General features: G+C 44.9%; 1 protein-coding gene across 1 annotated transcript in view; it reads right to left on the bottom strand.

Annotated features, from left to right (window-relative positions):
- Positions 1-611: 611 nt before the first annotated feature.
- LOC139371161 (chromodomain-helicase-DNA-binding protein 5-like) overlaps positions 612-26839 on the bottom strand; it is a 47273-nt gene continuing 21045 nt past the window's right edge. The window contains exons 3-39 of the mRNA XM_071111287.1: positions 23418-23687; positions 23203-23321; positions 22518-22765; positions 22320-22411; positions 22013-22139; positions 21698-21864; positions 21349-21570; positions 20910-21116; positions 15403-15614; positions 15044-15175; positions 14537-14651; positions 14251-14442; positions 13723-13923; positions 13467-13604; positions 13100-13221; positions 12681-12854; positions 12422-12563; positions 11990-12239; positions 11753-11877; positions 11303-11570; positions 10947-11119; positions 10536-10710; positions 9858-9944; positions 9624-9712; positions 9405-9538; positions 9126-9270; positions 8749-8914; positions 8228-8307; positions 7760-7973; positions 7540-7629; positions 7234-7395; positions 6882-6990; positions 6600-6732; positions 1747-1942; positions 1429-1592; positions 1100-1226; positions 612-815 (exon numbers count right to left, since the gene is read on the bottom strand). Coding sequence (XP_070967388.1) covers positions 691-815; positions 1100-1226; positions 1429-1592; positions 1747-1942; positions 6600-6732; positions 6882-6990; positions 7234-7395; positions 7540-7629; positions 7760-7973; positions 8228-8307; positions 8749-8914; positions 9126-9270; positions 9405-9538; positions 9624-9712; positions 9858-9944; positions 10536-10710; positions 10947-11119; positions 11303-11570; positions 11753-11877; positions 11990-12239; positions 12422-12563; positions 12681-12854; positions 13100-13221; positions 13467-13604; positions 13723-13923; positions 14251-14442; positions 14537-14651; positions 15044-15175; positions 15403-15614; positions 20910-21116; positions 21349-21570; positions 21698-21864; positions 22013-22139; positions 22320-22411; positions 22518-22765; positions 23203-23321; positions 23418-23687 — 5892 coding nt within the window. The 3' untranslated portion in view covers positions 612-690. The remainder of the gene's footprint in view (positions 816-1099; positions 1227-1428; positions 1593-1746; positions 1943-6599; positions 6733-6881; positions 6991-7233; positions 7396-7539; positions 7630-7759; positions 7974-8227; positions 8308-8748; positions 8915-9125; positions 9271-9404; positions 9539-9623; positions 9713-9857; positions 9945-10535; positions 10711-10946; positions 11120-11302; positions 11571-11752; positions 11878-11989; positions 12240-12421; positions 12564-12680; positions 12855-13099; positions 13222-13466; positions 13605-13722; positions 13924-14250; positions 14443-14536; positions 14652-15043; positions 15176-15402; positions 15615-20909; positions 21117-21348; positions 21571-21697; positions 21865-22012; positions 22140-22319; positions 22412-22517; positions 22766-23202; positions 23322-23417; positions 23688-26839) is intronic.

Below are 26839 nucleotides of genomic sequence, written 5' to 3'. Positions count from 1 at the left end.
TCTCTATTATCCTAGGATGGGAGCCTTATGCCTTCATAGTTCTATTTTCCTTCTATGTGTACGTAGCTAAAGCACACTGCTCCAGCAGAGGTCGGTCCCGATGCACAAAGAATAGGCAAAAGATGAACGCAGAAGAAAAAGACCCAGAATGAAGGAGCAGAGCCAGGCCTAAAGTCAATGAATAGACACAGATGATTCTCATTACAGCAGCTCCGGAGCATTGGCACCTCCACCGGCTCATCCACCATGTGTACTTTCACTTTTTGCAGCTCTTCCTGTAGCCAATACTTTCCCCTTCAGACAGGGCGGTTCCAGTCATTCTATAAGATCACTTCCCTTCCACGTGTCAGTTAGCAGAAGCCGGGCGTCTGAGGTCGTTTGACTCTCACATCCTAATAGACAGTTCCTCTGCTTGACTCACCAACCTAAGTCATAAAAGCAAATAGCTACTGCATGAAGTATGTTGTAGAATCCTCGAAAGATAGAAGTGCAATTCATACGATAGATAAATACATCTGTGTATTATTCCTAGGTTTATCCTCTGATCCATAGACAGAGAGCTTCTTACAGGAGGGGAGGATGAGGAGGGGGTGGGGGGGGGGGGGGGGGGGTGAAGATTCTGTAATCATTTATATAATAGTTGACATCCCTGGGCTTGGCTGACTCCAGATCAATTTTGGGATAGCTGATCTAATCTTCAATACAGATGACATCACTGGGCTTGCCTGACTTGAGGTCAGGGGTGGTGACGTCCCTCAGCGGGTCGCAGGACTTCTTGTCCAGGTGGCTGGACGGGGGTGGGGGGCCGTTGGACACTAGAAGAGGGGGCCCCAGGGGGGAATAATTTGGGGGGAGGGGGGTGAAGGGATATCAAACAGGGATACCAAAGAAAGGGTGCCCAGAAAAATAAATGACCCACATAAAACATTTTAAGCTTTTCATTCCCTAACATATTATTAGAAAGGGACACAGAGCAGCATTTCATCTTACAGTGCTCCTTCTTTTTCAGTTATCTTGCAGTTTCTGTCCTCGGCTGTTCAGATAAGGAACATCTCATCTTACAGTTAGACCTACAGTCGTGCAGAGACAGGCCTCTTACCACTGACGTAGGGTCCCAGGGGCATCTGGCTGTAGTTGACCATGGCTCCTCCCGCAGGCCCCCGGAAGCTGCCCCCAAAACCAGTGCTGTACATCTGGGAACAGGCAAATGAGCTCTGGCCGAACGACTGGAGGTAGAGTATAGAACACAATTTACACATCTTGTCAATGACGATATCAATCAAAATGACTTACCAAACCAAAGCACCCCAACTAAACCAAGCCAAACCTACAGTACCCTGAACCTAACCTTGCTCCAACCTAACTAAACCTAATTGTACCAATCCTAACCCACCTATCACCATAACCGAGCCCATGCCTGTACAGTACCTGTTGGGGCGGAGGTTCGTTGCCGCGGCTGGTGAGGCGGCTGAGGATGCTCCTCTCAGACATCTGCAGACGGGCAGACACCGGGGGGATCCGGGACAACATGTTGGGAAGCCGCGTCACATCTGCCTTCATATCACTCAGCAGCTCCTCCAGCTGGTTCAGTACTGGAACACACAGACACCGTCAATGACAAGAATGCACTAATGTATCCAATCTTATCTACAGTTGATGCAATACTTAATTTTTATTCACCCAGATCTTGAGTTTGTAGACAGTGTTTTAGTCCTGCTGCTGTGTACACACTGGGAGATGACAGACCTTTGTGCAGCACAGCGTTGGCTGGCTTGTTCCCGGCCAGAGACTCCTTGGACAGGTGCTGGTGGGACTCAGCCAGACACTCCACCTCAGCAAAGCGGGTATTCAAGGCCATAGCCGGGTGGTTGGGGTCCTGGGTCATATTCAGGTACGCTGCCCTTCTTAACTGCTCCTCTATCACCAGAGCCTGCTCCAACAGCTAAAAGAGAGAGAGACTTTTGACATTGTCTTTCTTTAATAATACATCCTCATTTCATTTTATTAAACCCCCCCCCCCCCCCCCCCTTTAAAAAATGAATATCCCCTGTACTGCCCTCTACCCCACGATATAAAACAACACATTGGACTAACCAAATCTCACTGCTTCTACAACCGTATATCAAACCCATCTTCTCCAGCTGTACAGACAACCCCCCCCCCCCCCCCCCCCACAACATACAGTGGGGCAAAAAAAGTATTTAGTCACTCATCTTGAGGGAGAACATCACTGCTCTAGAGGAGATCTGCATGGAGGAATGGGCCAAAATACCAGCAACAGTGTGTGAAAACCTTGTGAAGACTTACAGAAAACGTTTGACCTCTGTCATTGCCAACAAAGGGTATATAACAAAGTATTGAGATAAACTTTTGTTATTGACCAAATACTTATTTTACACCATAATTTGCAAATAAATTCATTAAAAATCCTACAATGTGATTTTCTTTTCTCATTTTGTCTGTCATAGTTGAAGTGTACCTATGATGAAAATTACAGGCCTCTCGCATCTTTTTAAGTGGGAGAACTTGCACAATTGGTGGCTGACTAAATACTTTTTTGCCCCACTGCGTCTCCTGAAACATCTACACACTTTTTATAATTTTATAGAACTCACATTCCACCCTAAGACACGCAGAGACCATCCCATTAAATAATAGTAAAGGGTCTGTTATCCCCCCACCTTTGACCCTGTTCCTCATTATAAACATCCTGACAGTAAACTCCACTCCCAACCTCTCACACAGACATTCCAACAGAGACATTAAAGGCATTAACCTGGTGCACATAGAAAACACATGAATCACAGTTTCACTCATGACACAGAAAGGACACACCCCTGTCTGACTCCCGGGTCGACCCGTGCCAACCAGCTGTTAGTGTCCAGGGCTCCTCGTAGAACCCTCCACTGGTGGTCCCCTGACCTTTTAGGTACTGGAAGTTCAGAGACCCCTCCATCTAAGACCCACCATTCTCTCCGCCCCATATACCCCCTGCCACTGATGTGCCTTCACTCCTGGCTCCTAATGTTCCTCACCTTAATGCAGAGGTTGTAGAGGGCTTTACCCCCCCCCCCCCCCCTCCTCAAACGCCACCAGGCTCAGAGTGTTACAATCTAACAAGGTCTCCAGTTCTTTTTTAAAAATCCTTTGCAAATTGTATTTAACTAGGCAAGTCAGTTAAGAACAAATTCTTATTTACAATGACGGCCTAGGAACAGTGGGTTAACTGCCTTGTTCAGGGGCAGAACAACAGATTTTTACCTTGTCAGCTCTGGGATTCAATCTAGCAACCCTTCGGTTACTGGCCCAACGCTCTAACCACTACACTGCCACCCAAGTTCACACAAGTCCCCTTTTTTGGGATAGAGAGTCAGAACAGCCCGACGACAGATCATTGGCAACTCTCCTACTTCGATGCACTCATGCAACAAGCAAAAGAAGTCCAGTCCAATTATTCCCCAGAATTTTTTGTAAAACTGTACTGGGAGTCCATCGACCCCCAGTGCACGGCCGGGGGACATTTGGGTTATGGCCTCTGCCAGTTCATGGGAATGTCCATTTCATACCTATGTGCCAGAGAGAGCTTAGGGAGTTCTGCAAACAAAACCTCAGCACACATAGGATCACACTGTTCTGCCATAAACAACTCCACGGTTTTATACTAAGGTCCCTATGTAAACTGCCCAAGTCCCTACATAATTCAGCTAAATTAGCCTGAAGGCCTACATTGCCTTGCCCCGCCAGCTCTACCTCCACTTCACTGATACTATGCTCAAGTTCCCCCAGTACTCTCCTAGCCTCTGAGGATGAGAGAGCTGTATCCTGTTGACAGAAAAGCCTAATTTTGACTTTTCCAATATCCCACCATTGACTCAGTGACTGATACTCCTCTCTTCGATGCCCCCATCTTTCCCAAAAAGTCTGGAAGCCTGAGCAAAAAGTGTAAGAACTTTACATTAAACTTCCAATAGGATCCCTGCCGATGCCCTGGTGAAACAGACAGCCGAGCCATGGTTATGTGGTGATCTGAAAAACCTACCGGGAGAATGGTAGCGCCCAGCAGCCTATTACTCTGATTCCTGGACATGTAAAACCGATCGGGCTGCACTCACCCTAGCCCCAAAGACCTTCCCCCATGTATACGATCTTGTGTTGGGCTGCACTCACCCTAGCCCCAAAGACCTTCCCCCATGTATACGATCTTGTGTTGGGCTGCACTCACCCTAGCCCCAAAGACCTTCCCCCATGTATACTATCTTGTGTTGGGCTGCACTCACCCTAGCCCCAAAGACCTTCCCCCATGTATACTATCTTGTGTTGGGCTGCACTCACCCTAGCCCCAAAGACCTTCCCCCATGTATACGATCTTGTGTTGGGCTGCACTCACCCTAGCCCCAAAGACCTTCCCCCATGTATACGATCTTGTGTTGGGCTGCACTCACCCTAGCCCCAAAGACCTTCCCCCATGTATACTATCTTGTGTTGGGATGTTTAGTTCTCCAAACATCCACTATGTCAAACTGCTTAATGATGTCCATTAACACCCCCACTGAGCCTGAATCCACCTCCTCCCCATTTCAGTCTTTTGTATAATCCATCGTACAGTTCCAGTCCCCGCCAACCACCAGCGTCTCCTCAGGCACTACCTGTGAGAGTTCCTGTCTAAGACACTCTCTCCCTGTGTTAGGCCAATACACATTTATAAGGACACATTTTTTTGATTTTACTACAAACTACTCCTACACACCTCCTTTGAGGAGCACATTTTTACGGCCAGGCACGGTGCAAAGACTGCCACCCCTGCACTAACATTTGTTCCATGGCTCAGCACACTTGCCCCTTTCCACCAGAGCCCCAATCGACTTCATTCAGCACATCACTATGTGTCTCCTGCAGAAACAACACCTGTACTCCTGCCTCTCAGCTCTGGACCCATTGAGGAGTCTGAAAAAAAAGCATCCTCATCGTCCTCCTCCTCAGACTCGCCATCCTCATCTCCATCTCCCATCCTGACCACCTGCCCTTTCTCTCTAGCTGCAATATCAATATCTATAGCATGACTAGGCCCAGCCTCATCTACACCAATATCTATAGCATGACTAGGCCCAGCCTCAACTACACCACCATCTATAGCATGACTAGGCCCAGCCTCATCTACACCACCATCTATAGCATGACTAGACCCAGCCTCATCTACACCACCATCCATGTCATGACTAGACCCAGTCTCATCTACACCACCATCTATAGCATGACTAGACCCAGTCTCATCTACACCACCATCCATGTCATGACTAGGACCAGCCTCATCCACACCACCATCTATAGCATGACTAGGCCTAGCCTCATCTACACCAATATCTATAGCATGACTAGGCCCAGCCTCATCTACACCAATATCTATAGCATGACTAGGCCCAGCCTCATCTACACCAATATCTATAGCATGACTAGGCCCAGCCTCATCTACACCAATATCTATAGCATGACTAGGCCCAACCTCATCCACACCACCATCTATAGCATGACTAGGCCCAGCCTCATCTACACCAATATCTATAGCATGACTAGGCCCAGCCTCAACTACACCACCATCTATAGCATGACTAGGCCCAGCCTCATCTACACCACCATCTATAGCATGACTAGGCCCAGCCTCAACTACACCACCATCTATAGCATGACTAGGCCCAGCCTCATCTACACCAATATCTATAGCATGACTAGGCCCAGCCTCATCTACACCAATATCTATAGCATGACTAGGCCCAGCCTCATCTACACCACCATCTATAGCATGACTAGGTCCAGCCTCATCTACACCACCATCTATAGCATGACTAGGTCCAGCCTCATCTACACCACCATCTATAGCATGACTAGGCCCAGCCTCATCTACACCACCATCTATAGCATGACTAGGTCCAGCCACTGCGGCCTGCGATTCCATGGCCCCCTAAAACGCTATCCTCTTCCTTCCTAACTTAAAAAACCCAGTGGATACCACTAAACTAACAGTGGATACCACTAAACTAACAGTGGATACCACTAAACTAACAGTGGATACCACTAAACTAACAGTGGATACCACTAAACTAACAGTGGATACCACTAAACTAACAGTGGATACCACTAAACTAACAGTGGATACCACTAAACTAACAGTGGATACCACTAAACTAACAGTGGATACCACTAAACTAACAGTGGATACCACTAAACTAACAGTGGATACCACTAAACTAACAGTGGATACCACTAAACTAACAGTGGATACCACTAAACTAACAGTGGATACCACTAAACTAACAGTGGATACCACTAAACTAACAGTGCTTTAATCCTCCACCATAGGAAAAAAAAATGAAAGAAAAGACCAAGGAAAGAATCAAGAAAATAAGTATGGACAGAGCCCTCCACACGGCCTCTCAACTACAAAATGCTCCCAGCATGCACACACGGAGACAGAGACAGAGACAGAGAGACAGAAAGACAGAGAGAGAGAGAGAAAGAGAGAGAGATATTGAATGTTGTTTTGCCCACTATTCAGATTCAGGATGTTCACAAATGTGTTTTTATGACAGCAAGAAGCATCTCACCTTAAAGCGGCGAGCCAGGAACTTGTTCTTCATCTCCAGGTAGTTCCCCTTGTGCATCTCAGTCTTGAAGGGCTCATTGAGGATGGCATAACGTGGGTCGTTCTGAATGTCCTGCCAGCGGGCATAGCCATGTCTGAGGTTCCCCCATCAGTGAAAACAAACATTATAAAAGAACTTCACATCACAAATAGCTTTAAGACTTCAGCTCCTCTGAGACCAGACAAGTGAATTACTGTGCACTGTGAATTCTGACCAGCTCTGTAAGATGCAGAGGAAGGATACGTTACGATGCCAGCCAGCAACCAGTAGTCGTGGCGACGGTGCCAGATGTCATACATCTTCCCAGATGACACAGCGGCCCGCTCCTCGTTCTGCCACAGGGTGTGTAGCTCTGACAGAGATTAACAAACATTAGACCTGACCAAACATGTAGTGTTCCTTCCTATACCTTAGCTGTCCTGTATGGCTCAATTGGTAGAGCATGGCGCTTGTAACACCAGGATTGTAGGTTTGATTCCTGCTGGGGCCACCCATACAAAAAATACATGCACGAATAAGTGCTTTGGATACAAGTGTCTGCTAAATGGCATATATTAAATTATTATACTACCTGTATCTCCTGCTCATCCCTCACCTGTGAAGCCTCCGTCGGCGATGTTGAACATGAACCTCATTTTGAAGCCGTTCTTCTCCACCTCCCTCCTGATGTCCTCCGTCTCCTCCTGTGCTTCTTTCTCACCATTAAGCCTGCCCTCGGGCACTGGCATGTCCTCGCTCTTGGGCTCGTCTGAAAAAACTAAGTAAATGGATTGACAAGATTCCATTTTTGAGTTCCACCCTCAGGAAAAGGTGTTACCTCACTAATATACAGTAATGTGTCTTTCACTCTTGCTACTCAAAGAGTGAGAATTTTTTCAGGTTTTTCTTGTTCTGCATTTACCTGGCTTCAGTTCCTTTTCCTCAGGTTTGGCTGGGGCAGGATCACTGTCTCCTTTATCTAAAGACTTCTCTGTCTCTCTACAAGGCTCCGCTAGGGGCCATGGCCAAATCAAAACAGAGAAATGTCACAACTGACTTTTATGAGGTGGGACAAACCAAAGCCAATACATTAACCATTTACATCTCATTGGATCATAATAACCATGTAATGCACCACTCACCTTTTGGTGAGCTTTGATTGGACGACAGCTCTGTCTGTTTGGATGGAGGCTCTTTAGGATTGGTGAATGGCTCTGGAAGTGTGGAGGGTGTCCTTTCACTACTCTCCTCTGAGGAGACTGGTTTGTCCTCTGTGCTGCACTTCACTGTCTCATCCCTGTCAGCAGCCTTGTCCGTCTTCTCTACCTGGGAAGATGACTCTGTACTTAGATTAGTCTGGAGAGACAACCATCACAGACGGAGAGGAAGAGACAGATGGGGGAGAAAGAAAGAGTGAGAGAGAGAGACAGAGAGTCAGTTTACATTAAAAGGTGATAGTTAGAAGGTGGCATATGTTTTGAATTATAAGAACGATTCAATTAGATGTAGGGGAAAATAACAGTATGAAGACAGTAAAAGATAGAGGGATAAGAAGGATAAGAGACAGGGCAATTAAGGAACATTTCAGAAGAAGAGGAGTGAACTCTGACCTCCAGTTCTGGTAGTTTCTTGTACTCTAATTCTGTGGTCTCCTTGTCTTCAGTAGGCCCTGAGGTTGAGTCCATCTTCTCTGTAAAAACAGCAAATCAATCACCAACATTGTCTCTCATTTCCTGTTAAATAAATCTAATGAACTAACATAAGTGAAACACACACACACACACACACACAAACAAACACACACACTACAAGAAGCTACAAATGGACATGAAACTGCAGGAGCTGGTCTTCTTGAATGAGTTCAAAGTTAGGCTCAAATCTCTGGTGGACAATAAAGTGAGGGGCTGAATGTTTTGACCCTTAGATGCACCACACCTTCCCAAATATTTATTGCCTGCTCAATGTGTAAATGCATGTTTTTAAACTGTGGTGCTTTGTGTTTTATGTTGTAATTATGTCTGAAACTGTGTGCTGCTATTTTGGCCAGGTCTCTCTTGGAAAATAGTTTTTAAAATGTTTATCTCAATGAGATTAACCTGGCAAAAAACTAAAAAACAAATGTGACTCTGACCTGGTGGGACAGGAGTGCCAGGAGGCTGGGGTGTGGCTGCAGGGCTGGCAGGGACAGGGGTGTTGGGGTCAGAGGACAGACTCTCAGTCAGTTTCTTCAACTCTAGTCCAAGTGGGATCAGGTCTGGAGTGCTGTACTTTCCATTGACATGCTCAAACTCCTGGACCTGGATACAGACACAACAATGAGTTAACAATCTATGAGAGGACACTGGGTTTCTCCACCATTCTAGACTTTGTATTGAAGGCATGCTATCTAAAACCATATGCTAAAGGCAGGGAACCAGCCTTACTAAATCTAAACATTGCTCATCCCAGTTAGGAGGGGAACTAGTTGTTTTCTGCTGGGTTTAATTTATGTGATTGGTTGATGTGTACCTTTTTCCTGACCAGAGACATAACTCCGATCCTGGTGAGGACATGTTGGCGGGACAGCCCCTCTCGTGGGACACCGTCTGCAAAGGTCTCCGCTCCGTCTGCCCCCGGCTCACAAAGATGTCTCATGAACAGGGACACATAGGCCCTAGAGAGACAGGGAGACATCGTACACAGACGGGTATGCATTTGAATGGGACGTAATGGTGAACAGTAGAGACTGTTGAGATGCCGTTGAATCCCAGTTAAAATACTCCTGAATACAAGATGAGCTTTAAATACCTGAACTCTTTCTCACTCTTCCCTCTCAGGTCTCTGACCAGCCAGTGAGAGTTGAAGGCGTCCTGAGGAGGCATGCCCCAGCGCATGATAGCATTGAGGAAGGCCTTCCGCTGACGGGTGTTGAACCCCAGCACCTGGCACAGGGCATTATACCCACTAGTCAAATCAACACGCACACACGTTGTCTACTAAAATAAACCAGAGTGCTTCCTTCCTTACCTCGATGTTGCCCCCTACGCGTGCCAGCAGGGGTGGCAGAGGTTTGTCCCTGTCACTCTTCAGCTGTCTGCGAGAGTGCCTGCGCCCACCTACAGAGAAACGCCCCCACCATCAGACAGGTGCCTCAGTAACATCTTACCAATGATAGGTTCCAGGCCCATCTACACAGAGCAGAGCTGGCACTGAGCGAGTAATCTATAACGTAGTGATTACGCAGGTCTCATTGACACCCACCTTCCGGCCTCTCCTCGAAATCTTCGTCCTCGTCCTCGGACCCCACGGAGTACTCGGAATGATTGTCTGAAAGATCATCCTGCCACTCTGAGCCACAGATCAGATCAGAGAGAAACAGCACAGTGCATTCACTTCTGCAGGGGCCCACTAGGGGGGGGGGGGGGGGGGGGGGGGCTGGCACTGCAGACCACTACAGTGGGCATGCACACTACTCCACTAGGGGGCAGGCATCCTCTACTGACTACTACCGACTAGCAGCAGAGCCTCTGTCTGCTCGGTCCTCCCAGCCACTACACTGGTGGACTGTGCTCTTCATCAACACTTCGTCTCTGAGTGTGCTTTTGCTTTAGATGGGTTTTAAAACAGTTCCCCTTCAGTCTCAAATACCTATTGTTGAACTATGGGGATCGTGTTAAAGAGCACCTCAACACATACTGTAAAGCTAAAACAATATAAAGCAATACAGCTTCTAAATGTGTCACTATTTTCAAGCAAGCTGCTATAGTTATACACACATAACCAAAAAGAGGTATAGTGTGCCACTCGTGTTACCAGAGGTATATCTAGAGGGATGCTTAGTTCACTAAACTTTTCCCTAGGAGGGGGAATAAGCATATAGTTCCTGTTAAAGCAGAAGAGAAATGCAGGCCAGAGTGTACAGTACAGTATGGGGCAAACCTTGGTCCTCCTGAGACGTGTCGTTGTAGTTGACCTGCTTGCGGATGCGTTTGCCTTTGCCCAGGTTACGGGCCAGGTCCTCCTGCTGCTGCTCATAGTGGTGCCTCAGCAGCTTCTCCCAGTAGTCTGGATCCACATTCTCCTCCTGCTTAATGATCTCCCGCTGGGGCTCCTCCTGAACACACGCACACCCACAGACACACACAGGAACACACACACAGTGAGAATAGTGAACAAGGAAACAAGGATACTACTGGGTAAACAAAGTGGTTACCTTAGCTACTACTGATTAAAGTGAGAATACAATGAAGAGAGACGTCTGAAAACACATACACACACTGTGAGAATACATAACAGAGCCACTCCTAGACATAGACACCTCCAATGCTGACTGAGTGTGTGTGTCCTTACCTCCGCGTCCTCGTCTTTGACCACATACTGGGCCACCTTGAAGGAGCTGAGGTATTCGTTCATGTTCTGGATCTCAGTGTCCTCCGTGGCATTCTGGCTACGGTCCAGCAGCTTGGAGATGGCATTGTCATCATAGTGAATGACACTGCCCTCATCTCCATCCTTTATGTCCCCTGGAGTAAACACACGATTCACAATATACTGTGTCAGAGGAAGACAGACTTACATCTTGTTCAAATCAGTTAAAAACTACAATATGTCCCTGGCAAAACAGGTTTGACTTTTTCATACAGAAATGAATTATAGTTGTGACACATTGTAGTCAGTGTAGTCAGTACGCGCATCATTAGACTTACACAGTTTCTGGTGGGAACCCATGGCCCGAGCGGCCGCCTCCATCTCATCCTTGAAGAGCTCCTCAGTGCCAAACTTGAGGATGTCGTCCAGCTCCTGTTTGGACATGGAGCCGGTTTTGGAGCCCAGGCCGGGCCTCACCACAAGGTGGGTCAACATCATCTTCCTCTTGGCCACCTGGGTGATACGCTCCTCCACGCTGGCCCGTGTCACAAAGCGATAGATCATCACCTTCTTGTTCTGACCTATACGGTGGGCCCTGCTGAATGCCTGCAGCAGAGAGATGGAGGGAGGGAGAGTGAGAGGAGCAGAGACAGAGACAGAAACAGAACAGCGTGTCAAGGAGGAAGAGAAATGGAAAGAGACTATTCACAACTCTGTGAGGGTTCTAATGCATACAGACGACAGTTTATTATATAGACTGTCTTAGTGTGTACCATGTCCCACAGTACCTGGATATCGTTGTGAGGGTTCCAGTCTGAGTCGTAGATGATGACGGTGTCTGCCGTGGCTAGGTTGATGCCCAGGCCTCCAGCTCGGGTGGAGAGCAGGAAGCAGAACTGCTGTGCGCCCGGTGCTGCAGTAGAAATTAAGTCACACAGTCATGGAGTGTGTACGCAAGTGTGTGAGTATAAGTGCTGTCTGTGCTGCTCCCTGCTGGACAAAGACAGAACAGCAGCGTAACTCACCATTGAAGCGGTCGATAGCCTCCTGTCGTAGCCCCCCTGTGATGCCTCCATCGATGCGTTCATATTTGTAGCCCTCGTATTCCAGAAAGTCCTCAAGCAGATCCAGCATCTTAGTCATCTGCGAGAAGATGAGAACTCTGTGTCCTTCATCTTTGAGTTTCTTCAGCATCTTCTGGAGCAGGGTGAGTTTGCCTGAGGACTTGACCAGCTGGTTCCCATCATAAGAGCCATTGGGTAACACTGGCGCCTCCTGCATTTACACAAAGAGCAAATAACCCAATGAGAAAGCACAGCACCTCACACACAGACAGTCAACTCTCACTGATAAACACAAATACCTGCATGTTGGCAACCTATAAACTTCTACAAAACATAACTTCCCTTTGCCCTCTCTCCTCCTCATCACTCCCTCTCCCCTCCCTCCTCCCTCACCATGGCTGCCACTGGGAACAGGTAGGGGTGGTTGCAACACTTCTTTAGGTCCATCATGATGTTGAGAAGGGACACCTGGTTGCCCCCGCCCTTGGAGTTGAGCGCCTCAAAGTTCCGCGTCAGGATGAACTTGTAGTACTTCCTGTTAGTCAGAGGTCAAAAGGTGAGAGGCGGATTAAGCCTGGGGGTACAACTCAGAAGAGGTTTTATACAACAATGGGAGGTCCAATAGAAAAGTACTAGAAGAGGACTAACTAACTTCTGCATGGGGCTGAGCTCCACTCGTACAATGAGCTCTGTCTTGGAAGGCATGTTCTTGAAGACATCAGCCTTCAGTCTCCTGAGCATGTGTGGGCCCAGCAGGTCATGCAGCTTCTTGATCTGGTCCTCCTTGGAGATGTCTGCAAACTCTTCCAGAAAGCCCTCCAGGTTACTGCCGAAAGAGAGAGCACAGACACAGCAAAACAGTTTACCTTTTAAAGATGGTACAGTCGATGTTAAAATGAGCAATGGAAGCCTTGGCTTCAGGCAGTACTGTAAGGAGGACCCTGTGGTCACCATTGCATCTCCCTAAGCAGTAGCTCTTTACGCTCTGCTACAGCAGCAGATAGCAGGCCCCATAGGCAGACTGCCAGGCTAATGGAGGGGCCCCAGTGGGGGGTACAGTACAGCTCTTACTTAAATCTCTCTGGGGTGAGGAAGTTGAGCAGGTGAAACAGCTCCTCCAGGTTGTTCTGCAGAGGAGTGCCAGTCAGTAGCAGCTTATAGTAGATCTTATAACCGTTGAGGATTCTGAAAAACTAAGGTACAGTGACAAGAGACATTAGAGGCTCAACCAAGCCACAAATAGAGTTGAGTAATAATTATATACGAGGTTGATGAAGTTGAAAGGGAGGAGATGGATAATATATTGATAATAGATTGTAAAGAAATCAGAATTTAGATCTTAAGAAACGGACTATTAGACAATTTACCAGTGACAAATACAATAATGACCAATTCCATCAATTTGTTGAACGCATTGGTTTAATTTGAGGTGGGTTACCTTTGATTGGTTGTTCTTCAGTCTGTGGGCCTCGTCCACCACCAGACAGGCCCAGTTAATGGAGCCCAGAATGGTCTGATCAATGGTAATCAGCTCATATGATGTCAACAACACATGGAACTTGATGGCACTATCTTTCTGTCAAGACCAAAATAGAGATTCTAGATATGACAACCACTCTCCTTTCAATGTAAATTACACGCTTGTCGATGTTCACTGAGATTTAATACATTGTAACTGTAGTTCATGGGGATACCTTCATACGGAAGACCTTGCGGCCTGTCTTGACTGTACTGTCCTCAAAAGTGAACTCGTTCTCCCTGATGACCGCTCGGCTATCTTTGTCCCCAGTGTAAGTGACCACATAGAAGTCTGGGGCCCACATCTCAAACTCCCTCTCCCAGTTGATGATGGTGGACAGGGGGGCACTGACCAGGTATGGCCCTTTGGAGTGACCCTGAAGGGGGGGGGGCATGTTTCAGTCATGACTAAAGATACTATTTGACAATATATGCAACATAAATTGTACTACTTTAAACAGTACTGATTCTATTGTGTTGTATTTACCCAAAGGAGAAGTTTTCGTTTATACAACCAAATGTCTATTTTTGATGAAAATGGTATGTTATAGAAAAAGGTGTCTGGACCCTTCTATAAAATGTTATTTACATCAAAAATAGACATTTGGTTGTAAAAAAGAAAACGTGTCCTTTAATAACGTCATAGAACATTAATACCAAACAAATAGACCCCTGTTCTGTATGAGCCTGTCCTCCTCACCCACCTCCTTGTAGAGTGAGTAGAGGAAGACAATGGTCTGGACAGTCTTGCCCAGGCCCATCTCGTCTGCCAGGATAGTGTCTGTGCCCTGTGCCCAGGAGAACCGTAACCAGTTCAGACCCTCCAACTGGTACGGATGCAGGGTGCCCCCAGTGGCATTGATGTACCATGGTTGATGTTCAAACTTGATGGTAGGCTAGTGACAGAGAGAGAACAACCAGAGGTATATCAGTTGATTGTTAACCTAATAGGACTGTATGTTTTAGTCCCTAGTAATGATGGCCACTCACATCTATAATTGGGGCATCAGGGGGGATTTCTCTCTCCCTCCTCTTCTCCTCATCTTTACCCTTCTTTCCCTTTCTCACCACTAAGGGGTGCTGGTCATCACCAATCATCTGCTCCCTGTCAAATCACAGTAGACATTAACAAATAGTCAACTCAGGATGTGAAATCATGTGAAACAAATATGCTTGTGTGTGTACTAGAGAGAGCGAGAGAGACACAGAGAGGGAGAGCGAGACAGAGACACAGAGAGAGGGATAGAGAGACAGAGGGAAAAAGAGAGAGCGAGACAGACACAGAGGGAAAGAGAGAGAGAGAGAGAGGGAGAGCGAGACAGAGACACAGAGAGAGGGATAGAGAGACACAGGGAAAAAGAGAGAGCGAGACAGAGACACAGAGGGAAAGAGAGAGACAGAGAGAGAGGGAGAGCGAGACACAGAGGGAAAGAAAGATAGAGACAGAGAGAGCGACAGAGAGAGAGAGATAAAACAAAGTGTGAGATCTGAGCTGACCTGTGGTCCCAGTAGGAGTGTTTGCTGTGGTGATACTCAGGGACGTCAAAGTCATCCACCTCCCAGGTGCACTGGTCATAGGGCAGGTCTCTCCACTTGATCATGTAGTGCACATCTCCATCCTTATCATAACTGCAGGGAACGCAAGGAACAATGACAGTCAAAACTCTGTGAGCTTTTGGATTGAACCTCAGAATACAAAGACAATTACTTGTACACATTTCAAACCTGGGACAAATATGTTTTATGATGCTGTAGATATGACTGTCTTTACTCCATTGTATATAAAGTGGTGAGTGTGAGTCTGGGTGAGAGAAAGTCCCTATAGGGAGAGGACAGTGTGTGTATGAAGTGAGCACCTGTGGTTGATGATCCTGTGGATGACCATCCACTCTGGCTTGATGCCGTAGCGGTAGAATCTCTCCTCCATGGCAGCATACTGCAGGTCTTTACTCTTCCTCTTCTCGTTGTTCAGCTCCTCCTCCCCAGAGCCGTAGTCGTACGGAGGGGGCTCGTCCATGTCGTTCTTCCGCTGGTAGTTACGGTACATCACCGCATGGTACAGCTCTAACTGCACACACCAGAGACAAGGGCATGGCTTAACCAACAATGCTGCGGAAAAAGTATGACATGAAGTTGCCTTCCATATTCTTGTCATATTTGTGGCAATGTGCTGTGACGTGTTGTCTTGTAAGCAGGCAAGTCCACAAACAGTGGTGGTATAATTATAAAAACATTTGTATACTGTTTTTGTTGTTGTTGTTCTGAACCCACTGCCCCCAAGTTCACCACCCCCCACCCTTGCCTGTACGGAGATTGCGCACGCCCGGTATCCAAACATGCATGGCTTGAAATGCAGTCACAGGTTGAGTGTGAGTAGCAAGCTACTTAGTGTAAATATCAACAGTACTGCCACAGCAGCATAACACTTGATAACACCTGATTTACATCATCAATATTTGGTTTGATTGTCTGATAGCCTAGGTGCAGCACTTCATTTATTTCCTGATCAGAAAGAGAATAAATAATTCTGAATAGTCTACTACATCATGAGTAGGCCTAAAATGTCAAATCAAATCAAATATTATTTGTCACATGATTTGTAGACAACAGGTGTAGACTAACAGTGAAGTGCTTACTTATGAGTCCTTTTCCAACAATGCACAGTTAAAGATAAGATATTATAATAATGGAAAATAATGAGTAGGAAATAACATGTCTATACAGTATACAGGGAGTAGAAAATAACATGTCTATACAGTATACAGGGAGTAGAAAATAACATGTCTATACAGTATACAGGGAGTAGAAAATAACATGTCTATACAGTATACAGGGAGTAGAAAATAACATGTCTATACAGTATACAGGGAGTAGAAAATAACATGTCTATACAGTATACAGGGAGTAGAAAATAACATGTCTATACAGTATACAGGGAGTAGAAAATAACATGTCTATACAGTATACAGGGAGTAGAAAATAACATGTCTATACAGTATACAGGGAGTAGAAAATAACATGTCTATACAGTATACAGGGAGTAGAAAATAACATGTCTATACAGTATACAGGGAGTAGAAAATAACATGTCTATACAGTATACAGGGAGTAGAAAATAACATGTCTATACAGTATACAGGGAGTAGAAAATAACATGTCTATACAGTATACAGGGAGTAGAAAATAACATGTCTATACAGTATACAGGGAGTAGAAAATAACATGTCTATACAGTATACAGGGAGTAGAAAATAACATGTCTATACAGTATACAGGGAGTAGAAAATAACATGTCTATACAGTATACAGGGAGTAGAAAATAACATGTCTATACAGTATACAGGGAGTAGAAAATAACATGTCTATAGAGAATACAGGGAGTAGAAAATAACATGTCTATACAGTATACAGGGAGTAGAAAATAACATGTCTACACAGTATACAGGGAGTAGAAAATAACATGTCTATACAGTATACAGGGAGTAGAAAATAACATGTCTATACAGTATACAGGGAGTAGAAAATAACATGTCTATACAGGATACAGGGAGTATAAAATAACATGTCTATACAGTATACAGGGAGTAGAAAATAACATGTCTATACAGTATACAGGGAGTAGAAAATAACATGTCTATACAGTATACAGGGAGTAGAAAATAACATGTCTATACAGTATACAGGGAGTAGAAAATAGCATGTCTATACAGTATACAGGGAGTAGAAAATAACATGTCTATACAGTATACAGGGAGTAGAAAATAACATGTCTATACAGTATACAGGGAGCAGACAATAACATGTCTATACAGTATACAGGGAGTAGAAAATAACATGTCTATACAGTATACAGGGAGTAGAAAATAACATGTCTATACAGTATACAGGGAGCAGACAATAACATGTCTATACAGTATACAGGGAGTAGAAAATAACATGTCTATACAGTATACAGGGAGTAGAAAATAACATCGCTATAGAGAATACAGGGAGCAGACAATAACATGTCTATAGAGAATACAGGGAGTAGAAAATAACATCGCTATAGAGAATACGGGGAGCAGACAATAACATGTCTATAGAGAATACAGGGAGTAGACAATAACATGGCTATAGAGAATACAGGGAGCAGACAATAACATGGCTATAGAGAATACAGGGAGTAGAAAATAACATGGCTATAGAGAATACGGGGAGCAGACAATAACATGTCTATACAGGATACAGGGAGTAGAAAATAACATGGCTATAGAGAATACAGGGAGCAGACAATAACATGTCTATACAGTATACAGGGAGTAGAAAATAACATGTCTATACAGTATACAGGGAGTAGAAAATAACATGTCTATACAGTATACAGGGAGTAGAAAATAACATGTCTATACAGTATACAGGGAGTAGAAAATAACATGTCTATACAGTATACAGGGAGTAGAAAATAACATGTCTATACAGTATACAGGGAGTAGAAAATAACATGTCTATACAGTATACAGGGAGTAGAAAATAACATGTCTATACAGTATACAGGGAGTAGAAAATAACATGTCTATACAGTATACAGGGAGTAGAAAATAACATGTCTATACAGGATACAGGGAGTAGAAAATAACATGTCTATACAGTATACAGGGAGTAGAAAATAACATGTCTATACAGTATACAGGGAGTAGAAAATAACATGTCTATACAGTATACAGGGAGTAGAAAATAACATGTCTATACAGTATACAGGGAGTAGAAAATAACATGTCTATACAGTATACAGGGAGTAGAAAATAACATGTCTATACAGTATACAGGGAGTAGAAAATAACATGTCTATACAGTATACAGGGAGTAGAAAATAACATGTCTATACAGTATACAGGGAGTAGAAAATAACATGTCTATAGAGAATACAGGGAGTAGAAAATAACATGTCTATACAGTATACAGGGAGTAGAAAATAACATGTCTATACAGTATACAGGGAGTAGAAAATAACATGTCTATACAGTATACAGGGAGTAGAAAATAACATGTCTATACAGTATACAGGGAGTAGAAAATAACATGTCTATACAGGATACAGGGAGTAGAAAATAACATGTCTATACAGTATACAGGGAGTAGAAAATAACATGTCTATACAGTATACAGGGAGTATAAAATAACATGTCTATACAGTATACAGGGAGTAGAAAATAACATGTCTATACAGTATACAGGGAGTAGAAAATAACATGTCTATACAGTATACAGGGAGTAGAAAATAACATGTCTATACAGTATACAGGGAGTAGAAAATAACATGTCTATACAGTATACAGGGAGCAGACAATAACATGTCTATACAGTATACAGGGAGTAGAAAATAACATGTCTATACAGTATACAGGGAGTAGAAAATAACATGTCTATACAGTATACAGGGAGCAGACAATAACATGTCTATACAGTATACAGGGAGTAGAAAATAACATGTCTATACAGTATACAGGGAGTAGAAAATAACATCGCTATAGAGAATACAGGGAGCAGACAATAACATGTCTATAGAGAATACAGGGAGTAGACAATAACATGGCTATAGAGAATACAGGGAGCAGACAATAACATGGCTATAGAGAATACAGGGAGTAGAAAATAACATGGCTATAGAGAATACGGGGAGCAGACAATAACATGTCTATACAGGATACAGGGAGTAGAAAATAACATGGCTATAGAGAATACAGGGAGCAGACAATAACATGTCTATACAGTATACAGGGAGTAGAAAATAACATGTCTATACAGTATACAGGGAGTAGAAAATAACATGTCTATACAGTATACAGGGAGTAGAAAATAACATGTCTATACAGTATACAGGGAGTAGAAAATAACATGTCTATACAGTATACAGGGAGTAGAAAATAACATGTCTATACAGTATACAGGGAGTAGAAAATAACATGTCTATACAGTATACAGGGAGCAGACAATAACATGTCTATACAGTATACAGGGAGTAGAAAATAACATGGCTATATAGAATACAGGGAGTAGACAATAACATGTCTATAGAGAATACAGGGAGTAGAAAATAACATCGCTATAGAGAATACGGGGAGCAGACAATAACATGTCTATAGAGAATACAGGGAGTAGACAATAACATGGCTATAGAGAATACAGGGAGCAGACAATAACATGGCTATAGAGAATACAGGGAGTAGAAAATAACATGGCTATAGAGAATACGGGGAGCAGACAATAACATGTCTATACAGGATACAGGGAGTAGAAAATAACATGGCTATAGAGAATATAGGGAGCAGACAATAACATGGCTATAGAGAATACGGGGAGCAGACAATAACATGTCTATACAGGATACAGGGAGTAGAAAATAACATGGCTATAGAGAATACGGGGAGCAGACAATAACATGTCTATACAGTATACAGGGAGTAGAAAATAACATGGCTATAGAGAATACGGGGAGCAGACAATAACATGTCTATACAGGATACAGGGAGTAGAAAATAACATCGCTATAGAGAATACGGGGAGCAGACAATAACATGGCTAGCCATTTGATTAGCTATTTAGCAGTCTTGTTTAGAAGTCATATGGCTTGGGGGTAGAAGCTGTTCAGGGTCCTATTGGTTCCAGACCTGGTGCATTAATACTGCTTGCAGTGAGGTAGCAGAGGGAACAATAGCTTAGTTTTTTTAAAGCTTTGGATTGTGTGTAGCCCAAGAACAATGTGTAGCGTACAGCTAACAGCAAGCAGACAAAACAGTCCTTTTGCAATATTTCAAATAAAATTGCAGAATAACAGGTTGGAAAGCAAATGGCTCCTGCTGAAAAGAGAAATCTTTCTGCTGTAGGCTACGAACATATTTTATCAACTTCCAAATAGGTATTTTGAGCGAGCATTGTTTTAAAAAGTAAAACAAGAGGGAGGTAGGCTTTTGGCACGAGCGCATCGGCCATCGCCAGTGAGTGAGCTGTACATCATTGGGTAGGTCAGTGAAACTGGAAAGCTTTTTCAGGACTATAATTTCCTCTTCACTCTAACTAGCTTGCTTAAAAATTGTGATGAGTGAGTGTGTTGTTTGAGAAATAAATAACCATACGATAAAAAATGAAAACATTCGTTACAGAGGCAGTTAGTAGGCCTGTTATGAATTTCTAGATATGAATTATGAAAGTCGATGATTTATTTTTCAAGGGGAGTGTCCTTTAAAAAAAGAATTGGAGCACCTGCGCACGGCCCTGCTTGTAAGCCACTATATTTGAACATGGCTGACTTTCAAACACTGTGATAACTCTGACAAACCCCCAGCAGTCAGCAGCAGTCAGACAAACAGACAGATTATAGTCTCACCTGTAGTTCGCTGACCCAGGAGCAGTGCCAGTAGGAGAGACCAGCCCACTTGACAAACAGTTCCCTCTCCGGATGGCCCTTCAGGGGGGGCTTGACCAGCGGGTCCACCATCTCTCCATCAGGGCCAGGGAGCACCTCAGTGGGTAAGGGGGGATCCCCCCAAGTCCAGTGGAGAATCCTCTGTACCTTCCCCTTCAGAGGTGGGCACTAGAGGGGGAAAGAGAGTTATGTGAGACAGAATGGTATTATCCTCATTAGTCTATCTCTGTTCTCTCTTGGGAGCCTGCACAGAGTGACACTTTCCATTTTGTTTCCAGCAGTCTATTTTATTAATGGAGAGCAACGTGCATTCTCACAAATAACATGGTTCATTAACTGGACCATTGTGGAGCATGTGACACTGACTGAACACTGATTGGTGGGATAACTTGCCACTCACCATGCACCTTGGGCACAGCCACTCCCCATTGGGTATCTCAGGCAGGGGAGGGTTGAGGCAGTGGATATGATAGGAGGAGGGGCAGGTGTCACAGCACAGCAACTCCCCTCCATCTTTACACACTCTGCAGAACTCCAGGTGGTCATCCTCTTCCTCAACCGCAACCTCCTCCTCCTCATCATCATCATCATCTTTGGCCTCCCACTGGATGCCCTCCTTCTCCTGAATGCACAGATGAGGGATAGTGATAATGTACTTTGTTGTAACAATGCACTTCTGTCATAATGTGATAGGGATGATGTACTGCTGTTGTGTTTAGTGACAGTCAAGGTTAAGGTGTACTACTCACACAGTGGGGGCAGCTCCACTTGCCCTCGGGGGCCTTCTCCAGCTCGGGGTCCAGACACACCAGGTGGTAAGCTTTGGGACAGGTGTCACACAGGATGATCTCCCCTCCCTGCTGGCACACCTCACAGTAGTCCTGGTGGTCTGTCTCATAGCCGTCCCCATCCTCTCCTGCACACAAGACAGGAAACTCAGATACAAGTCAATGTAGTCTGTGTCTACACACACAGCAGTAACAGTCATTGGGTTATGAGGGTTATGGAAAGAAGGGAGGATATAAGCTAGTAGAACTAGTTAGTGTAGATAAGACACAGCATACTTTTCCTTTTTTTCCGACCCTTCCGGGCTTTCTTCTTGGCATTCCCCGAGGTATCAGAGCGCACTGAGGCACTGTGGATGCTGACATCATCAAAGTCCGACTCCTCCAGCCCAAAGTCCTCTTCACTCTGCCAACAGACACGGAGTCATTCACAACCTCACAGTCAATCAGCAACTTCATAACTAACACAATAAGCACATACCTCATCCATACTAGAGTTTGGGAACAACAACCTACTGTATCTATTCTAAGTCATAGTAATGTGACTGAAGGTAAGAAAGGAGACGTGTGCCGCTCCAAACCCAACCGAGGATGCTTTCTTCTTTGATTTGGTCTTCTTCCCTTTACTTTTCTTCTTCACCTCCTTTACAGTCTTTGTCTTCCGTCTTACCCCAGGCCCTATAGGACAACAAGGTCAGGCACAGACCAGAGAGGTATAGAGGGTACTTTATTACTATATCTCTATACATTCTGATATACCGCATGCTTGATTGACAGCCCTTACCCTTTCCATCTTTGGTTTTGGCTTTTCTGATTGGCCCAGGCTGAGAGCTTGGTAGGGTAGTCACCTCTTTGACAGAGATGGGCGAGGCCACAGTGACCGTTTCCACGGCAGCAGCCACCGCGGCAGCCACAGCAGTTGCGGAGGTGCCTTTGAAGGGGTTGTTGGCGCTGAACTCACGCCACTTGGACCCTAACACTGTCATCATCTTTGACATGGGGATCTTAGGGTTCTTCTTGGCAATAAGTGGCCTGAGAATAGGGAAAGAACACTGTTGTCTTACCTTGTTATTTTCTCAGTTAATTATATAACAACCTGCACTAGAGTGACCTGTATCTTTATTCCTCAGTACTAGTGGTGACCCATCTGTGTGACGTCCTCTCTGTGTAACATCGCCTCTGTGTTGTGTGCATGGCATGCTTGTGATTTGTCAGCCAATGTCTTGTGGTTTGGCACAGTGGCCTCTAAGATATCGAGTCAATACATTCAGTCTCTGAACCTCCAGGCTGTCATTCAAGCCCCCCCCCCCAAAAAAAGGTCAAATGTTCAACACACTGCTCCAGTTTCTCTGTGCAGTTTTAATTAGGATAGCTTCAAGTAACAACTAACAACACAGACATGACAGCCATCCATAGACCATCCATAGATCCAAGACAAGCAATAAATGACGACCCTACATGTTGAGTACCTGAGGAACTGGCTGAAAGCCTTGTAGTTGGTGAGGGTTGTATAGTCCTCCTCTGTGAAGCCATACTGCACATCTTCCAGACCCCACTCCTGCATCAGCTGGCTGGATGACTTGGGCTCCTGGGGCAGAACAACACAAGTGCGAGTCCAGTCTATGACAACAACAAATACAGGTCAAACTAGACAGATGGTTTAACAGAGACACGCTTAATGTACCTTATTATTTTCATCATCATCATCATCGTCGTCGTCATCATCATCGTCATCCTCCTCCTCCTCCTCTTCTCTCTTCTTCCGTTTGGGTTTCTTCTCTTTCTTCTCCTTTGGTTTCTTCTTCTTCTTCTTTGTGGTGGGGGCGGGGGCGTAGGTGCTGCTCTCGCTCTCTGAGCCAATCTCTGGACGTTGCAGTGGATGGTCATCCTCCCGCTCTGAGGCCTGCTCCTCTGGGTCATTGCCACCAACTCCTATTCCGCCACCTCCTCCTCCCTGACACACACACACACACACACACACTGTTTACAGTATACAATCCCACCCCCTCTGTCTGTCAATCAATCAGGAGACATTTTATACACAGACAATGAGTCAGCAAATATCACTAGCACAGTCTTCATATTTGAAGAGGAAATAGGGAGAAAGAGCATACATCCAAAAAACATGAATCATTTCTTGACTTGACCTCCTACTCCTCCACCCCCATACCATCTGGATAACAATTAACATTTAATCAACTGAGTTAATATCTAGCTCCCAGCTTGTTGAGAGCTCCATAGATGGCATGATCAGAGGCACATTCACCTCTAAACCTTCTGCTTACATAGAGAACAGCAATAACAAAGCAACATACACCTTCAGAAGTCCAGCCAATCACATCTCCCCCTCCTAGCCAGTCAATAAGACTAAGGCATATATTGTCTCTATGTATTGTCTCCATGGCCTTGCTATGGCAACATCTGTAAGGCTACGCAGTTGAACGTTTATAGATGGAGTGTGTGAGTGAGCACTGGCATTGGGTTGTATGCGTGGGTGCATGCACCCTTGTGCGTGTGTTTGTGTGTGCGTGCATGAACGTTGCACAGTAGGCCTGTGTGGATCCATGGAGAGACTCACAGGCGTCTTGCTCTGCGGCGCAGAGGAAAGGATCATGTTGCCGCAGCGCCTGCCAACCCCACCGCCAGTCCGTCTGTGTTGCTATGGTGACCAAACTGTGCAGTCTGGAGCTCTCTCTCTCTCTCTCTCCCCCCTCCCCCTCACTCTATAGCAGCAGCAGCCAATGGAACAGCGCCATCCAATCAGACACGTTTGCATAACGAGCTTGTTATGCAGAGGCCTGTGGTTGCAGAGCCTGTGTTCCAGCGCCCGTCTAGACAAATCTCATTTATGCATACGGAGAAGGGGAGAAAATGAGTGTGGAGGGGGGGTCCAAATGAAAATGGAGTGGAGGGTGATGGAGGCAGGGAAGCAGAACCACTGTTAATCCAGAGAGAGTAACTACAGAGAAGAGTCTTAACCCAACCCCTGACCGCACAATGCAGAGGGTTCAATGTTACACAAACGCATCACAGGGCACAAGATCAGGGTGGAAACAAAGAGGAGGTCTCTGCTGGGAGATCAGGAAAAATAAAGAAAGTCTTAAAGAACATTCCTTTGTATCAACTTCATTTCAGATTAATTAAGGACTTTCAGAACTAAATTAAATTAGTACATACTGTCCAGCCATTATGTAAGAAATAAATGTCAGGTTGAATATACAAACGTCATATCCTCACGATACCTTAAACACCCCAAGCCTTACAATTGTACAGTGTGAAAAAAACACTGCTTACTATCAACACGCACAGTCCCCTAAAGGGATTTTTCTCCTTAAAACAGATCTAGCCAGTCATCAGTACTAACAGCTCTCCTGTGGCGTGCTCGGGCCCTGCTGGAGGGAGTCTGAGCACAGCTGGTTCCTTCCTTCAGCTCTGAGACAACCTGGGGGGAGAGACCCACTGGTGGGGTTGTGACCTCCATTGATCCGTGGCCCATTACTGACACTAGACTTCGGGGAGAGATTGTAAGTGAATAACAGCTAGATGTGGTTTCCCTTAGCAGTCAGTGCTGGCCGATGAACACGTACAGTGTACTGTCGAGCAGAGCTTGTGAACTGAGCATGGTAAGAGAGAGGGATGGAAAGAAAGAGAGTGTGACAGAGGGGAAAGAGATGGGGCGACCCCTCATTAGCATGACAGGGTCCAGTGCTCTGTGTTTTTCGAGGCCAGCCAAAGGGCCACCAAAGCTCCTTCTAGTACCGCTGGCAGCCGTTGACAGGGACCTCCCCGTTCTGTCACCACCACTCTTCAGAACACTGGTCAATCCCAAACCCAGGCAGAGGACACACAGATGATAAACAGGCACCACAAAGCCAACACAAACTGTATAACGGGCAAGGCCCTCAAATGGCAGACAGATAACCACATGAAAAAAGATCATAGTATACTATGGTATAAATTCTATAGTAGTCACTGGAGTGTTTTTGCTGACTTTACTGCAGTATTCACTGTAGAGTTTTTGCGGACTTAAGTCAGAGTGAATACTGTAGTATTTACTGTTGTATATACTATAGTAATTACTGTAGTGTTTTTGCGGACTGTAGTATACTGTAGGATTTACTGTAGTGTTTTTGTGGACTGTTGTATTGTTTTATTTGTTTTATTTTATTTAACCTTTATTTAACTAGGCAAGTCAGTTAAGAACAAATTCTTATTTACAATGACGGCCAAGGAACAGTGGGTTAACTGCCTTGTTCCGGGTGCAGAACAACAGATTTGTACCTGGTTAGCTCAGGGATTCGATCTAGCAACCTTTCGGTTAGAGGCCCAACGTACTAACCAATAGGCTACCTGCCGTGTTTTTGCAGACATTACTGTAGTATTTACTGCAGTGTTTTGGGGGATAATACTATAGTATTCTACAGTATACTACAAAACTACATGCTTGAGGGATACTAAGTGTGCAGTATAGTATTCTATAGTATACTCCATATTTCTATAGTAAGTACTGTAGTATTCTATAGTAAACTAAAGTATTTTTTCATGTGGGTGTGTTACCCCAAACACTTTCTCCTGGCTCACTGTCACTGTGTTTTCCCAAACACTTTCTCCTGGCTCACTGTCACTGTGTTTTCCCAAACACTTTCTCCTGACTCACTGTCACTGTGTTTTCCCAAACACTTTCTCCTGGCTCACTGTCACTGTGTTTTCCCAAACACTTTCTCCTGGCTCACTGTCACTGTGTTTTCCCAAACACTTTCTCCTGGCTCACTGTCACTGTGTTTTCCCAAACACTTTCTCCTGGATCACTGTGTTACACCGAACACTTTCCCCTGACTCCTCTATGATCTCTTTCAAGGCACACAGTGGTTAACCTCAATTAGCCAATAATCTAAAAAGCAGCCATGAAACTAATAAAGTCAAGGAGTTGTTTGATGTCTGTTTTGATATAATGGTTGTGGTGTGGTCTATGGAGAGTCCCAGCTCAGTGCTGCTGTTTAAAGCCTGTTGCCTGAATGTCAGGAACTAATGCCTGGGAGAGTTCAGCTGTCAGAACAGCTCTGTTACAACGCTGTTACTGGCACCCACTGGTACACGCTCTAGCAC

The sequence above is a fragment of the Oncorhynchus clarkii genome, chromosome 17 (assembly GCF_045791955.1).
Source record: "Oncorhynchus clarkii lewisi isolate Uvic-CL-2024 chromosome 17, UVic_Ocla_1.0, whole genome shotgun sequence".
Lineage (NCBI taxonomy): Eukaryota > Metazoa > Chordata > Actinopteri > Salmoniformes > Salmonidae > Oncorhynchus > Oncorhynchus clarkii.
The sequence above is the reverse complement of the archived record's forward strand: the minus strand, read 5'-3'. Positions and strand labels throughout refer to the sequence as shown.